Consider the following 16035-nt stretch of genomic DNA (forward strand, 5'->3'; position numbering starts at 1 on the left):
TGACCTCTCTGCTAAGGTAAATGAGTCCTCCTCATTCGCACATGCCCTCGCACTCCGTGCCATCTAGCAAACTGTTCCTGTGTGGTTCAGCTGAATATGGTTCATGGCCGTGCTCACACTCCACGGAAATGCTTCCCTATCCTGAAAGTGTCGTGTAAACAGTCGCTCGCGTCTCTTCCCTGCCTGTCTCTGCGTGATCACATCCCATTCTTCTAACTCCAGAGAATAATCTACTCAAGGCCCCCTTCAGGAAGGGCTCATGCCCGAAACGTCGATTCTCCTGCTCCTTGGATGCTGCCTGACCTGCTGCGCTTTTCCAGCAACACATTTTCACCTCTTCCCAACTTACCAAACCATTGCTGTACCACCTACAAAGCAAGGGTAGATCTTTTTCTAATCGTTCTGTTATCTCGCACCTCTGGAGCAGTTGGGACTTGAACCCGGGCCTTCCCACCTGGAGATAGGGCATTTGCTACAAGCCTCCTCCGAAAGTGAGTGAATCCTTCCTTAAATTTGTAGATGTAAAGCATGCCCTGTGCTCCAGGCGTGCTCTCAGCAAAGCTTTGCCCAGTTGTGATAGGGCTTCTGTGGCCCTGCACCAATCAAGGCCATCATGCAATTCGATTTCCTGAAACCTTGTCGTTATTGAGGTCCTCACTGATGCTGTTCTCTTTGGGGGTTGCTTTGCAGCTTTGAAGTTTTCAGCAGATTTTCTATGTGTCTCAATGTTTTTGAGAGGAGTGTGGTGGGTCTCCCCCTTGAATGGGCCGCCCTGTAATTCTTCCAAGATAAGGGGTGGGTGGAGTGGAGAAGCCCGATTAAATGATAATGGGCTTTGTTAACAAAGTACTCGCATGTCCTGGAGCGTGGTGTATCCTCTGGAAACCCTTTGCTTGCTGCCCAGTGTTTACACCTGCCTTTCATAGTTTCAGATATCGTGATGGAGAGCAGTCCCGGCCCTTCGACTTCAACTGAGGCCAGGCCAGAGGTAGAGTCACGAGGGCCAGGTGCTGCCCCAAGTTACCCACCCAGAGCTGGTAAGGGTGCTAGGTGCTTTGACTGTCTGACCGTGTTAATTTGGAAGCAGTAGCTTTCAGAGTGCTGCTCCTTCATTAGGTATGACTGTGTGGCAGGAGCAGGCTGAAGGAGTTGTCCCTTTTGCCTCGGTTAATGTCTTGAGGTAAGATAGGTTAGATGTGGAGTAGGGTTGTTGGTATCCTCCCTCTTCTGTGCATGCTGAAAGGGTGTTATAGACCGGACCAGACACCTCAAAGTTTTGAGAAGGTTGCGCATTACAATACAAAGGTAGATGTGAGGTGCTATGTGACTGGTCAAACTACTTGACTCTAAGTAAAACAATTTATTTCAAAGTTCAAATTAAAAACCAACCAAAGAAAGAGGAATCTAGAATAATTTAACTCGATAGAAAAGTTAACCGAATAATAGGTACAGTAACTATTGCTAATTAACTTCCAATAATGTAATATCCCATAAACACACCCCTTGGCAAAAAGGCAATTTCGGGTACAAATTCTCACCTGTTGTTCTCCAATCCAGGAGGAATAAACATCGAGAGAATTCAGGGAGAGTAGCAGCCAGGAGACATTCACCTTGAAACTTTCAATTCTGTTGAAACCCCAACAACTTCTGATGCTACAGAAACACCAAAGCCCAGAGATCCTGATCTGAGAGCTGGCCACACCCATTCAGGCTGTTTCTTTTAAAAAAAAAAATCCCAAGGCCCTCCCAAGCAGTTTACATTACCCCAGACTGCTCATTTCGTCTCTCGTTCAACCTCTCTTCAAAAGGAGGAGTGCCACAGTGGCTCAGTGGTTAACACTGCTGCCTCCTGCGCTCAATTCTACTCACGGGTAACCGTCTCTGTGGAGTTGCACATTCTCCCTGTGTCTGTGTGGGTTTCCTCAGGGTGCTCCAGTTTCCCCCCACAGTCCAAAGATGTGCAGGTTCGAGTGGAGTGGCCATACTAAATTTCCCATAGTGTTGAAGGATGTGTGGGATAGCCATGGGGAATGCAGGGTTACAGGGGTGGGGCTGGGTCTAGATGGGATGCTCTTCAGGGGGTCGGCGTGGACTGTCTGGGTCAAGTGGCCTGCTTCCACACTGTAGGGCTTCTATGATTCTGTGACAGAAGAACCTTTTCAAGCCACAGCAACATCACAAGAGGACGTCTGTCCAAATCTGTCCTTCAGCCAACATCTCCTCAGAATGGTGTGGCTGTCTTTGTGGGAGTTTGATGTGTGCGGTTTGGCCATTATGTCCCCCAGAGTAAAATGGCAGCCTTGATCTGAAAGAATGATATCTTGGTCCGCCAAATACATCGAGACGCACTGAGATGGTGAATGCTTTTGACATAAATACAATGTTTTTGTTCTCCTCTGTGCAGGGGTTCAGTGCATCCCGCAGCGAGCAGCCTTGCTGAAGTCCATGCTCAACTTCCTGAAGAAGGCCATTCAAGATCCAGCTTTCTCAGACAGCATTCGGCATGGTAATGTCTTCTGTTTTCAGGCCAATCTATCTTTCAGAAGCGAAGCAGATGAGTGAGTTCCCATCTTCTGTCACTTAAATGTAGGGAGACTGCAACTCTGCAGGGCAGAGGGGCCTGAGTGTCTTGGCACATGAATCATTAAAAGTTAGTACGCAACTGCAAATTGAATTGTTTATTGTATACCTGGGGAGTTGAGCATCAATCTAGGGATGTTTTGTACAGGGTATTGGTGGGACTGCACTGAGAGAGCTGTATGCAGTTGAGCTCTTCATATTGAAGAAAAGACTTAATTGCGTTTGAAGCAGTTTAGGTAATGTTGACATAAATATTTGTGCTTCAGTAGTTCATTGGGTGTGGGCATCATTGGCGATGCCAGCATTTATTCACTTGTTTGGTATTCTTGCGATTGTGTCCTGATGAAAAGATCCGTCTTTCTTTCAGCAATATTATTTAACTCACTTTTATAGGACCGGGAACCTCATGTCTGTAAACCTTTGTAAGGAGAATCTCTTCCTAAGCCATTTCAGAGGACAGTTAAAAGCTTGCTGCTGGGAGCCACAGTTTATTTTCAGTCAATTGGGCAATGCAGATTGTCCAACGTTTTGACATCTATCAGTCAACAGGAGTAAGGCTGATCAAGTCCCTCCAGTGTGACCTGTCATCCACTCAAATTGTGACAAAACTGTCTGTCTGTTTCTTTTAATTTTTGAGATTTAAGAAAAATCTGGATCTGGTCCTCCTATCTCTAAGGTAGGGGCACTACCACTGTGTCACAGGAATTCTGAAACTGTAACATGAAACTCCATCTACCTTCAGGTGAAACACTGTCCCTAACAGTACCGCAAGTGTCTCCCCCCGACTCTTCCAGGACCGCAGCGGTTCAAGATGGTTCACCCTTACTTTCAAGAGGGTAATTTACAGGATGGGCAATAAAATGGCTAAGCGTTAGCTGCTCCCACAACTTATGTATGAAAAGAAGTTCCCACGATAGTGTCAGCTCTGTCGGTTCACTTTAACCCTAAGTAGAAGCATTTGTGTAATTCCTCTGTGCTGTTTACCTTTCAGTAATGGATGGGTCCCTGCCTACCTCACTAAAGCACATCATCAGCAATGCAGAGTATTACGGGCCATCACTGTTCCTGCTTGGTAAGCAACAACAAAGTGTCTCGATCCATCACACACTTCCTTTGTTCTGCAGTCTCCCACAGCAAGAAAATCTTCCCATCCTGGAGCCATCTTGCAGCCTTCTCTCTCTTGCACTGTTCTTTCATTTCACTCCCTCTCTCTCCCGCTAAAGTGAGTCTGCTGCAGCAGTCTACCATATGAATCCTGCATCATACAAAGCTGGTGGGAGTGCACTTTTATTCTCTGTGCATACAAACATGGTCAACTCAACGTTGTCTGTTTTAATCAAAACTGAAACAACTGTGGATGCTGTAAATCAGAAACAAAAACAGATATTGCTGGAGAAGCTCAGCATGTCTGGCAGCATCTGTGGAGAGAAATCAGAATTCCCATTGTTTGCCACTAACAGTCCCCATTGACAGCTACTCCCCATCCTAGCCAGATCTTTATCCATTTTTTTGTCCAACCGTTCTTCTCTCTCTTTGGGCTCGATCCTCACCTATTATTTACCCTCCTACCTCACACTCTATCTTCTGCATATGTTTTCCCAGCTGTTGTCAGTCCTCAGGAAGGATCACTGGGTCCAAAATGTTAACTCCGATTTCTCTCCACAGATGCTGCGAGACCCGCTGAGCTTTTTCAGCAATTTCTTGTTTTTTTTCGTTTTCTAATGTTGGGTTTAATTGGCAGATTGTTGGCAGCTGTCCTGCTAATTTGCTTTTGTGAATGAAGACAGCAGCTCTTGAAGATGGTGCCCATGTCAGCGGACCCTTTTAAAATAATAATAATTGGGATTGTCATTCACGTTCAAAGGCAGTGGGTGTTTTTAAAAAAAAAAAAATCTAGGCTGGCACTTCCCACAGCCAACCAGCAATAGGAATGTTTCACTGTCAGAGGTGACTTGAAACCAGCAGCACTGATGCTTTCTCCATGGTGTGGCGTGACAGGCTGGCTGGGGTGCGTTATTGTGCTCTCCTGGGCCACGTAAGCACGGCCTTGCTACCCACCACCAGCCCAGCTGCAGCACTGCCACTCACCTGTGTGTGTGACTCTTGTTATTGCTGCCCAATGCGATGTGAGCAAGGGAATAGAGTGGTGTGTGTGGTGGGCAGACAGGAAAGTAGATATTCTCTGTGTTCTTATTGAGTGACACAGCAGGCTTGAAGGGCTGAATGGCCTACTGCTGCTCCCAAGTCCTCTGCTTTCAAGTATATGCAGTTAATGCAAACGATCTCTCTCACCTTTCTCGAAGAGGGTTAGGGGAGCTTTCCTAAAATAAAATGCAAGTTGAGCCTTTTTTTCCATCTCTCCATCTATATCATCTTCCTCTTTCCCCGCTCTCTCTTTCTTACTTTGATTACCTTGATGAATAGATGGTGCAGCATTTAAAAGATTGTAATGGATTCCTGATTAAGTGGGAGGGAGGAATGGAGTCAATTTGTGATGGCGACTGCAAGACACTGAGCTGGATCACTGCATTGGGCGCCTTGTTTGCATACTCCAAGCTTGTATTGATCCAGGCCACGTTTTGTGTCTGGCCCTTGATGTCACTTATTGATCCAATTCCCTATTTTTCTTGTCTGCCGCTAACCCAGTTTGATCGATTAGGCTGTTTTTGTTGTGGGTGTCTGTCAGAGGGCTGTCTCGGCTAGCCTGCCGGTGAGGGTATGTTGGGGTGTATGGAGTTGTTTGTGGGTCTCTGTTTTTAATCTTGAACGTTTTTTTCTCTCCAGCGACGGAGGTGGTAACTGTGTTTGTGTTTCAAGAGCCTTCGCTGCTTTCCTCTCTCCAGGATAACGGACTGACGGACGTCATGCTTCACGCCTTGTTGATAAAAGATGTGAGTACTCCCTCTGGAATCTTGCCATCACTTGTCTCCACTGCACATAATAGCTCCAGCAGGCTTCCTGCACTGCAGGCTTCTGACTTCTCCCCTGTGTCCCCTTCCCATTCCTCCACAATTCCCCCTACAGAAACTCCTTAGCCTCCTCCGTCAGCTTGTGATGACTTGCCAGTTTGCTGCTTCATTACTAGCCACAGTTTCATGATAATCCGCTCTGTTCCTGCAGCTCAAACTCATGCCTTGAGTGAGGAGGTCACAGGCTTGTGCCCCGCTCCAGAAGCGCAGTCAAGGTGCTGTCTTTCGTGTGAGATATAAAACTAATGTCTTCACAGCCACAGTGCTGAAGAGTGTGTATCTGTCTGTCTCTCTTCTCAATCTGTCTTTCTGTTCTCATTCCCCCCTCTGACAATCATTTTGCAGTCAGTGTTTTCACCTCAACCCACCTTACTCGAAAGAGAACTTAAATGGTTGTTATCTGATTAGTTGGAGCTGGCTGTGCACTTTGTCTGTGTGTCTGCACTTTAGAAAGTTAATTTGTTGGCTGTGCGCCACTCTGGGGTATGCTTTGAGGGCCCTGAAATGTTCTCCAGAAAGGCAAGTCTGCGTGTATGTGCCTCCGAGTAACATAAGGCTGTTCTCGTCCTGTTGACACCTGTGGTGCCAAATACCCGAGCGGGCCAACACATTGAATTGGCAACAAACAACGAGTTCTCAACGTGCATTCGCTGCAATGGAATGGTTAGAAGTCATACGACACCAGGTTATAGTTCAATGGGTTTATTTGAAATGGCAAGCTTTTGGAGCGCTGCTCCTTCAGGTGAAGGCCATTCACCTGATCAAGGGGCAGTGCTCTGAAAGCTTGTGATCTCAAATGAAACTGTTAGATATAACCTGGTGTAGTGGCGGGGAGGTGAGGGGAGTGATCAATAGGCGACGAGGGGATGAATGGCCTCAACTTGATCCCAGTACTGGAATTATTTGTGCTGACTGGGGGGATCCTTGCCATCGTCTTCAGTTTGGACGAAGTTCCTCACTTGATTTCATCTTGCCCATGCTACAGATCGAGGGAAGGGGTCCACTCTCTTCCACTAATTCCACCTAGACAGAGCTCTGGGGCCACCTAGCCTGGGATGTACACAGCAATCTGGAGAAGCAGATTGTAGTTAGAAAAGGATCGCATCCCAGAAAACGTGAAGCTGGTTTTGTTTCTCAACTTGTGACAAAATGCTCCCATGGGATAAAATCATGCCTATTCCTCTGGCACCTGGGGGGCTAGCATGGCCAGAGTATTTAATTATTGTGAAGGGTGGGGGAGTAATAAATTAAGTTCCGGGTCTCCCCACGGTTTCTGGCTTTAAGCAAGCGAGAAGCGCTTGTATGGTGAAAGAGTGTTGCATTACGATGGAGCCCGAGGATCATTTTACACCCAAAAAATTAACAAAGTTCTTCTGAAGTGAGATGACCGTAGGGATGGAAATGAAGTCACAAACAGCACTGCCACACCTTTCACCTTGTCCAACCTTCTGCTTCTGTCCTCAGGTACCTGCGACCCGTGAAGTTCTGGGTTCCTTGCCGAATGTGTTCAGCGCTCTGTGCCTAAACGCCCGTGGGCTGCAGTCCTTTGTGCAGTGCCAGCCCTTTGACCGTCTCTTCAAGGTGCTGCTGTCTCCCGACTACCTGCCTGCGATGAGGAGGCGTCGCAGCTCGGACCCGTTAGGTCAGTGTGTGGCCCATTCCGATGGCATTGGGCCCAAGAGTGTTTTGTGTGGGGAAGCGAGAGATCCAGGTCCAGCTGCAATACAGAGCCCTGTGTGAATGTCCTGCAAAGCCAGGGGAGTTTGGTTAGTCACATCGGACCACAGTAACCTTCAATGCTGATACAGTAAATCCTGAGTCGGGGTGCCGTGATCTATTTGGTGCTAAGACATTAATTGGTGCAAATATTTTTATGCCAGAGCTTCAGCACTCACCATGTAACCACAAACCTGGGTCACCCCAGCACCAACACTGGCCAACCCTTGGATTTTGCTCTGCTTTCCTGGCAGGAAGCTTATGGGGTATAGAAGCCATCCCAGTGGCTTTACAAAGTTCCATTGCGCTACCACGTTCCTGGCTGCCAATCCAATTTGGGATCCGTAGGTATGTGAATTATTAGCCTGCTCTATCAGCCAGCCTCTGAAGGGGTGTCCTTAGACACTGGTGCATTAACTGTGCACCCTCGTCCCTCTGGAGAATGTTGGGCTGTGAGAGTGTGCAGGAAGACTGAACTGAATTTAAAGGAGAGATGAGGGGACCCTTCACCTCGGGCTGAAAGGAAGGTTCCAATTCTCTTCCTCGGAGAAGTGGAGATTGGGCGATTGAGTATTTTTAAGTGGAGTTAGATGCTTGACTAGCAAGGGAGTGAAGTCAGTCAGGCAAGAGTCGCAGAGGACACAATCAGCTGTTTTGGACCAGACCAAGCTCTCCTCAAACTATTCAGAAAATAATGTAGACCCTAATGTTTTCTTTCTTTAGAGGTATATGTAAAGTATCAAATTCAATTTGATCGGTCAAACCACTGGATTTAAAAGTAATCATCCACTTAAAATGCAACAAAAGAAAGAATTGGAATAACAACTCTATTGGAGAACGTAACAGAGCAATACATGCAGTAACTATTACTCATGAACCAATCCAACATCGCAACATCCCATAAACGCACACTTGGAAAAAGGCACATTCAGAGCACAGATTGTCATACATGCAGTCCTCCAAACCAGGAAGAAAGAACATCAAGAGACAATTCTGAAAGAGAGAGAGAACTCCAAAAAATAGAGATGGCAGCTTTTCACACCCCCGGCAGCTTCTGGTTCTGTGGGAGTTTGACCTCACCTGTTCAGGCTGCTTCTATTGTTCCAGATCTTTTTTAAAAAAAAAGGAACCCCAAGGTGCCTCAAGCTGTTTACTCTAATGGTTCTGGTACACTGTTTGGTACCTCTGCAGTAAAACCTCTGTCCATAAAAAAACCCAGGACAAAATAACCTCTTAAGGCTGCAGCACCATCGCAGAATAGACATGATCCCATTGAATGAAGGAAGCTTGAGTGATGGAGTAGCCCACTCCTTGTAACTTGTACGTTTATCTATAGGTTTCCCTCATCTCCCTTTTACTTAAAATCCTCTGTTCAGTTCTTTTTCCCCTGTCCCCCCCCAAACCTTTGCCGTGACCTCGACCTGATGTTTTCCAAGCTGAGCACCGTTTGTGGGCTACTTTCAGGAAATCCTCGACTTGCACAGTATACTCCTGCCTGCCCTTACCCCCGGCCCCCAAACTGCTTCCCTGTCTGTCCTCCGTGTGATTTACCATTTCAATCCAGGCTTGGCTGCCCCCTTCGTTCTGCACTGTGGGCCTTCTATCCTCTCAATCCTGCTGCTGCTCGCGATGAATCTCTTTTTTTTTTATTTCTGTCATTGCTTGTGCTCCCTCTGGGTTCCCTGTCTCATTGTGAAATAGCCGTCCAGCTAGCTGCACGACCGTGGCTTTTCCAGAAACTTCCCGCAATTTGATCCGGGTTTTCAAGAGATTAAAAGCAGAAATTGCTGGCAAAGCTCAGCCGGTCTATCACCGTCAGTGAAGAGAAATCAGCGTTAACAGTTCAGGTTCATCGACCGGACCTGAGAGGTAAACTCTGATTTCTCTCCACGGATGCAGCCACACGTTGGGTTTTTCCAGCAACTTCGGTTTCTGTTTGATTTATAGCATCTGCAGTTCTTCTGGTTTTATTTGTCAGGATATTACTTGGGATTGATGGGCTCACTGGAGAGAAACTGCTGTTGGTTGGAGAATCTAGGACATCACTTGCAATCCCACTAGAGGTCTCAATCCCCAGTTGGGAAAGGCCTGACCTGGGGCTGGTTGAGGGGCAGAGTTTGAAAACAATATCCAAGCCTTACAGGAGGAAGAACATTAGGACGTGTTTCTACATCTGAAGGATAGTAGTTTGTACCTCTTCCACAAACAGCATTTGATGCTGGCACAGTTACTCACCTTCAGTCTGAGCGGTTTCATCGGGATGTGGCCAGCATTTGTTGTTAAATGACTTCTAGATCAATTCATAGAGTGGCTATGAGTCAGCCACGTGACTGAGTGCCTGGAGTTCGTTTGTGGCCTGACTGGCTAATGGTAGCAAGGAAACCCAGGGGGCAGTAGTTGGTGGCTGTCATGGTTTCCATTACTGAAGCTAGTTATTAATTCCAGACTATTGGCGCTGGTTACTGGTCTAGCGATATTACCACTATGCCGCCCTCTCCTGCATGTGGTTAACTAACAATAATGAGGTATATGGGTTAGAGGCAGGTCTTTGGGGTGAGGTTGTCTTACTTAAACAGCGAAGTAGATTCAGTGGGTATCCGAATGGCCTATTCCCTCCTGATCCTTTGTTCGTGACTCTCCATGGTGGGTAAATAATAAAAGCCTTCAGTCTCCTCAGTTTGGAGTTGACGTCGATGGCTTCAATGACCAGTTGTCTGACGCTGTCCCATCTGTACAGGCGATACTGCGTCTAACCTCGGCAGTGCTGTGGACGAACTGATGAGACACCAACCAACTCTGAAGACCGATGCCACTGCTGCCATCATTAAGGTGCGTGACCCTGAGCCAATCCAAGCGGGGAGGTGGGAGGGGGAGGGGAGTGGCTGGTATTAACCAGGGAAATGATTGGAACGCGGCGGTTAACATCTGACCCAGGGGCAAGTGCAAATTGGGTGTTTTTCTTTGAAAATAAAATCTTCCTCTGGGTGTCACTGAGGCTGGTATTTATTCCCTCGAAACTCACTAACCGTGAGTCTAGTCTGCTTCACAGACTACATTACGGAGAGACTGGTATTGTGCATGCAAGTCAGGCTGGACTGAGGACAGCAGCGTTTCATGCCCTGAAATGACTTGCCTGAAAGCTTTTTAAGGATGAGTTGGACCGAAGGGTCTGAGTCCGTGCTGTATGAGCCTATGACTTACTTGCGTGTTCATTTTAAAGATAAAGGCATTGAGTGGTGTGGGGCGATAGTAAGATTACGGTATTGGGAGAGAGAATGGGCCACGATCATCGTGAATAGCAGAACAAGCTTGAAGGGCAGAATGGCCACCTCCTAGTTTTACCGCTCTGTATGAGCTGAGGTTTGAGATCTCAATCTACCATGTTGGGCTTGAGCCCTCGTTTACTGCATTATTGCTCAAGTTGTCTTGGTTACTAATCTGGGGGTGTGCCCTCTTCTGCCTGCTAGCTATTGCGCCCATTCCTGCGCCTACATAATCACATCTCGTGAAGGCAATAATCATTGGGTGTGATTGTCCCTTATTCTTGAACCGCTTGGCTGGGGGTTCTGTGGCAGACTTAGGTGAGCAGATCTACTGATGCTGCAATCTGTGCCAAGGGAGGCAAAGATGGCCGGCGTGCTATTGGAACTAACGTCACTTGTTCCGCCTTTTCAGTTGCTGGAAGAAATCTGCAATCTGGGAAGAGACCCCAAGTACATCTGCCAGAAACCTTCCATCCAGAAGGCGGATGGGAGTGCCAGTGCTCCTCCACCTCGCTCCAATCATGCTGCCGAGGAAGCATCCAGTGAAGATGAGGAGGAAGAGGAGGTTCAGGCCATGCAGAGCTTCAGCAGCAGTATGTCTGCTCAACAGAGTGACCCCGAACCCAACCAGCAGTAAGTTATTACTCAGCTGCTTTAAGGGGTGGGTGCATTGAATTGACATCTGTGCGTGCACTCAAGTCGGGTGGCGAGCACTTGTAGAGAATCGCCTTTGAGTTATACTGCAGCGAGTTTACTCCACACCCAGGCTGCGTTTGAATGGTTGGCCACCTGTTGCTTTTAAGAGTTCATTCACTTCCGGGCCAGGGTCCACCATGTACAGAGGAACTTTGATTATCCGAAGGATACGGGCAGAGAGTATTTCATTCGGTTAATGGAATGCTGGATAACATAATTAGCCACGTTGGGACCTTGTGGATAATCCGAAATTTGGTTAATTGGATGCCAGATAATCAAGGTTCCTCTGTAGTTGTCAAGCAGGCCAGCAGCTTAAAGGAATGAGGTTTGGGGCTTACACAGTGTAGATGCACACTGGGTGAATGAGTTAGGAGTGGGCTACTCCGCCATGGCTCTCAATTTCAGGACAACGAAGATATAAAGGAGGAAACAGAAGCTGCTGGAAAAGCTCAGCAGGTCTGGCAGCATCTGTGGAGAGAAATCGGAGTCAATGTTTTGGGTCAAATGGCCCTCCTTCAGAAGGGTGTTCTGAAGAAGGTTTACTGTTCCTGAAATGTTAACTCTGATTTATGTCCACAGATGCTGCGAGACCTGCTGAGCTTTTCCAGCTTTTGCTGATTACCAACATTCACAGTTCTTTTCGCTTTTGTTTTAAATACAGATGAGGAAAATCAGTGCCTGTCCATTTCAGGCACTGAATCCTCCCTGTACTCTCTCAAACTGAAAAGTAAAGCTCCCTGTGCACTGTCCCCATCAAACACTCCTAAGATAGGTACAGCACAGGGTTAGATAAAGATTAAAGCACTATCTACACTGCCCTCTCAACAAACACTCCCAGGAGAAGGACAACACGGGGGTTAGATACGGAGTAAAGCTCTCTGTACACTGAGGCCGCACACACACACAATCAAACCCTCCCAGGACAGGTACAGCACAGGGTTAGATACAGTGGTAACGCTGTCTCTCTACATTTGTAAACTGAAAGTGGCATTCGCTGGATGCACTTTCCTTTTGAAAGTTGCTGTTGATCCATTGTATTATTTACACACACTCGCTCCCTGCCTAAATCTCTCTCCCCAGCTTCCCCATGAAATTTGAAATTGGACAGGTTGCATATAAATGTAAGAACTGAAGGCCACTCGCTGAATGGAGACCCCTGAGGTGGGCGAGAAAAATGCATCCTAATTTCAGTGCAGTTGAACATGCTCAGTGCTTTTGCGCCACTATCCTTTCATGTGCCAGTCACACTCTGCCTGCTGATTGCTGACCCCTCAAGTTTTAAGAAAAGGACCCCCCCCACCCCACAGGCCTTTTCCTGCCTAGCTCGGACACGGACATTTGGATTTGCTAGTGTCCTCCCCACCGTCCGCAGTCCTTTCACACTTTCCTGAATGGCCTTAAAAAGTCCTGTTTATGCTCTCTCTTCTCTGTCTGGAGTTTGGCTTTGCTCCTTTTGGCAGATTCTCCCACATCTCCTCTGAAGCTGTGCCAGCGGCGCATTGGAATGGAAAGACAGCCCCTCCAGTTCCCAGCTTTGGTCTGTTAACCCTCCAGTGTCCAGACTGCTGACTCCCCCAGCTTCACCATGGACTGGCACCAGTTTATCTCCTCATTTCTGTTTTAGATCTCTGGTTCTGGAAGGCGGAGGGGTTTTTTAAAAAAAAAAAATTGTTTAAGTGACTTGTCAACGGTCAGGTTGGAGCGTACAGAAGTAGTCCCGTTCAGCCTCTGCTGTCTGTTTGGCAGAACAGTCTCGTTTGGTCCCAAGCCCATTGACATGTTTTGTTTCTGTTCCTCATGGTACCTTTCCAGTTTCCCTGCGAAAATGACTTATTAATCGTTTTCCACCTCTCTCCCGGATCTTGTGTCGAATCACTGGTTCTGGAGCCCCTCCCAGTGAAGGCAGGATCTGACTGTGATGTGCCATTCCAGAGTTCACCTGCAATTGCTGAAATGTCCTGCCATGGGAGTGAGCCCTCCCTGCGATAACGGAGTCTCAGTCCATCCTCTCATCACTGGACGAAACCATGTGTTGATTTTTGAATCTCTGGAGCCAGTCCTATTTTGCAGTGTTGTCAAATGGAACTCCTTTCAGCATGTGTCCCTCGGAGGTCAGTGCTGGGGTCTCCCATCTCTTAGCACCCATGCTGCCCTTACCCTCTCCGCCATCATTGGTTTCTCGGCTCGTTTGAGAACAAGGCGCAGGAGTAGGCCGTCGGCCCCTCGAGCCTGCTCCACCATTCAGTAAGATCATGGCTGATCTTCACGTGGACTCGGCTCCACTTACCTGCCCACTCGCCATAACCTGTAATTCCCTTACTGTTCAAAAAGCTAGCTTTGCCTTAGAAACAATCAACAGGGTGGTCTTAACTGCTTCACTGGGTAGGGAGTCACGCGCATTCACAACCTTTTGGTGAAGAAGTTCCTCCTCAACTCAGTCTGAAATCTGCTCCCCCTTATCTTGAGGCGATGTCCCCTAGTTCTAGTTTCACCGTCCCGCGGCAACAACTTTCCTGCTTCTATCTTATTTATTCCCTCCATGATTTTATACATTTCTATAAGATTCTTCTAAATTCTGTTGAGTATAGTCCCAGTTTACTCAGTCTCTCCTCATAAGTCAACCCTCTCGACTCTGGAATCAACTTGGTGAATCACCTCCAGCGCCACTTCAAGTGCCAGTACGTCCTTTCTCAAGTAAGGAGACCAACACTCTGCAAACCAAACTAAAATGGCACACAGTTTGACTGGTCTCTAGGTCTTTAGAAATCCTTCTCTCAATCTTTTCACGTCTGTCCGTCTGACTCTCTCCCTCTCTCCCTCCCTCTCTTCTCCCCTCCCTCTCTCTGCCTCCGATGTTTATTAAAATCTCCCTCTTTGATCGTTATGCAGAAATCCCCTCTGTCTTGATGCCAATTCTTGTCACGATTGCCCAAGTGTGACGTGACTGGGGTGAGGATGAGCACGTTTCCACTGAGTTAAAGGCGCAATACAAAAGCATAAAGAGCAGTTCTTGAGTAAGGAGGAGCCCAAAAGGCTTCTGGCATCCGCCCAGGTCCTGCCAGTTGCCAGCACTCTGTCTGAGATGCCATCTCGCCTTTCATGGTGCATTGAACCTCTGTGTGCCTTGGAGAGAAATGCCCTCTCTCTCCCTTTCTGAACTTGCAAATCCTTTGCAGGAGATGGGATGTGGAAGTGCCGTACAGTGACACGGGTTGCCTCAGCATCCCTGCTGTCAAACAGTTCAGCCCTGCCAGCCAGCGATCCCCTGATCCAGAAGGAGTCTTGTCCTGGAGCCGGCGGGATACCTCTTACTGACTTGGGTCGGGATCAAAGGCTGTGGCGCCGTTCACGCCGGCGCAGTGGAAACTCACTGCGGCTCTATTGTTGTGTGGCTGCGCCTCTCGTTCGTGCCTGTGGGTTACGACTGTCTGAGGCTGAAGGCAGGCAGCGTGGGGGGTTGAGGGGAAGGGGGTGACGTGCTTCCTCTGGCTCCGTTTCTTTTCGAGGACGTGATTCTGCTGCATCAGCCTCGGGTCAGGTTCAGCAGCCAGCGTGAGCGCACCCACTCCCGGTACGGTCTGGTAGCCCTGTCCTCCCCTGGCCTTTGGGGCCCTGATGTGGGGGTGGGGGCACCTGAGCAGGCAGCGCCTCAGCCCGACGAGCGGTTTTGTCACGTGCTGGGGCATTTTTTTTTCCTCGCTTTTGAAACGAATGAGACTTCGGCTGGTCAGAGAATTGCAACAGGCATTCCTCCCAAAGGATTGGGTGGCTGCCAGCGATTGAGAGAGACGGACAGCCGCATTGCAGTGGCGGTGACTGTCTGAGGGTCTGGGCCAACTTATTGCTGTAAGCGTACGGAGGGCCTTTTCCGGTGATTCTCGGTCTCCAGCCTGTGTTCACTTCAGTCGCTGTTACCTCCCTCTCTCTGTCTCTCTGAGATGAGCAGGGACAGCTTGTTGATGTATCGCTCAGCGTCTTGAGCAGGGTGGTCGCCATTTTGATGGGAGCCCGTTTGCCGTGTCAGGCGCGAGTGAATTCGTTGCTTTTGTCAACCAGTTTCTCATCTTTGTGTGGTTTCCGGGAGCATTACCCCAAAGCATGTGGGTCTGCCTTCAAAAACAAAAAGCCGCAAAATTTTGTGCAGGAATACATTGGTTGTTAACCCCTTGTGCCAGGGTTTTTTGGCAGTTCCTGTTAATGAGTGGAGGGATATCTTCAGCAGCAGAGAAATGACTTTGAGACCCTGGCAGTGTGTCAGCTGCCCGCTACAGGCAGCTGTAGGTGGACAGATGCTTAGGGTGACTGCATGAGAGAGCATGCGTTTCATCCATTACAGTCATCTCGACTCAGTGCTGCCTTTTTTAGTTTCGTCAACTGTTAAACCATCTTCATCACTGTAACCTCTGACCCCTGCAACGCCCTGGATCACTGTCACCTCCTCCGACCCCTGGATCGCTGTCACCTCCTCCAACCCCCGTGACCCCCTGGATTGCTGTCGCCACGTCCGACCCCCGCGACCCACTGGATCGCTGTCGCCACCTCCATCCCCGCCACCCCCTGGATCGCTGTCGCCGCCTCTGACCCCTGCGAACTCCTGGATCGCTGTCGCCACCTCCGACCCCCGCGACTCCTTAGATCGCTGTCGCCTCCTCCAACCCCCGCGACCCCCTGGATCGCTGTCACCACCACCGACCCCCGCGACCCCCGGAACGCTGTCACCACCACCGACCCCTGCGACCCCCTGGAACGCTGTCACCACCACCGACCCCCGCGACCCCCTGGAACGCTGTCACCACCACCGACCCCCGCGA

The 16035-nt window shown here is 48.6% G+C and overlaps 1 protein-coding gene across 13 annotated transcripts in view; it reads left to right on the top strand.

Annotated features, from left to right (window-relative positions):
- The window catches only part of huwe1 (HECT, UBA and WWE domain containing E3 ubiquitin protein ligase 1), a 218386-nt gene that overhangs the window by 79895 nt on the left and 122456 nt on the right, over positions 1-16035 (top strand). For all 13 annotated transcript variants that reach the window (XM_043680060.1, XM_043680068.1, XM_043680065.1 and 10 more), the window contains 7 exons: positions 927-1037; positions 2405-2506; positions 3572-3652; positions 5365-5471; positions 7014-7191; positions 10003-10094; positions 10941-11161. In XM_043680060.1, the coding sequence (XP_043535995.1) occupies positions 927-1037; positions 2405-2506; positions 3572-3652; positions 5365-5471; positions 7014-7191; positions 10003-10094; positions 10941-11161 (892 nt within the window). The remainder of the gene's footprint in view (positions 1-926; positions 1038-2404; positions 2507-3571; positions 3653-5364; positions 5472-7013; positions 7192-10002; positions 10095-10940; positions 11162-16035) is intronic.

This window comes from Chiloscyllium plagiosum, chromosome 39 (assembly GCF_004010195.1).
Source record: "Chiloscyllium plagiosum isolate BGI_BamShark_2017 chromosome 39, ASM401019v2, whole genome shotgun sequence".
NCBI classification, from domain to species: domain Eukaryota; kingdom Metazoa; phylum Chordata; class Chondrichthyes; order Orectolobiformes; family Hemiscylliidae; genus Chiloscyllium; species Chiloscyllium plagiosum.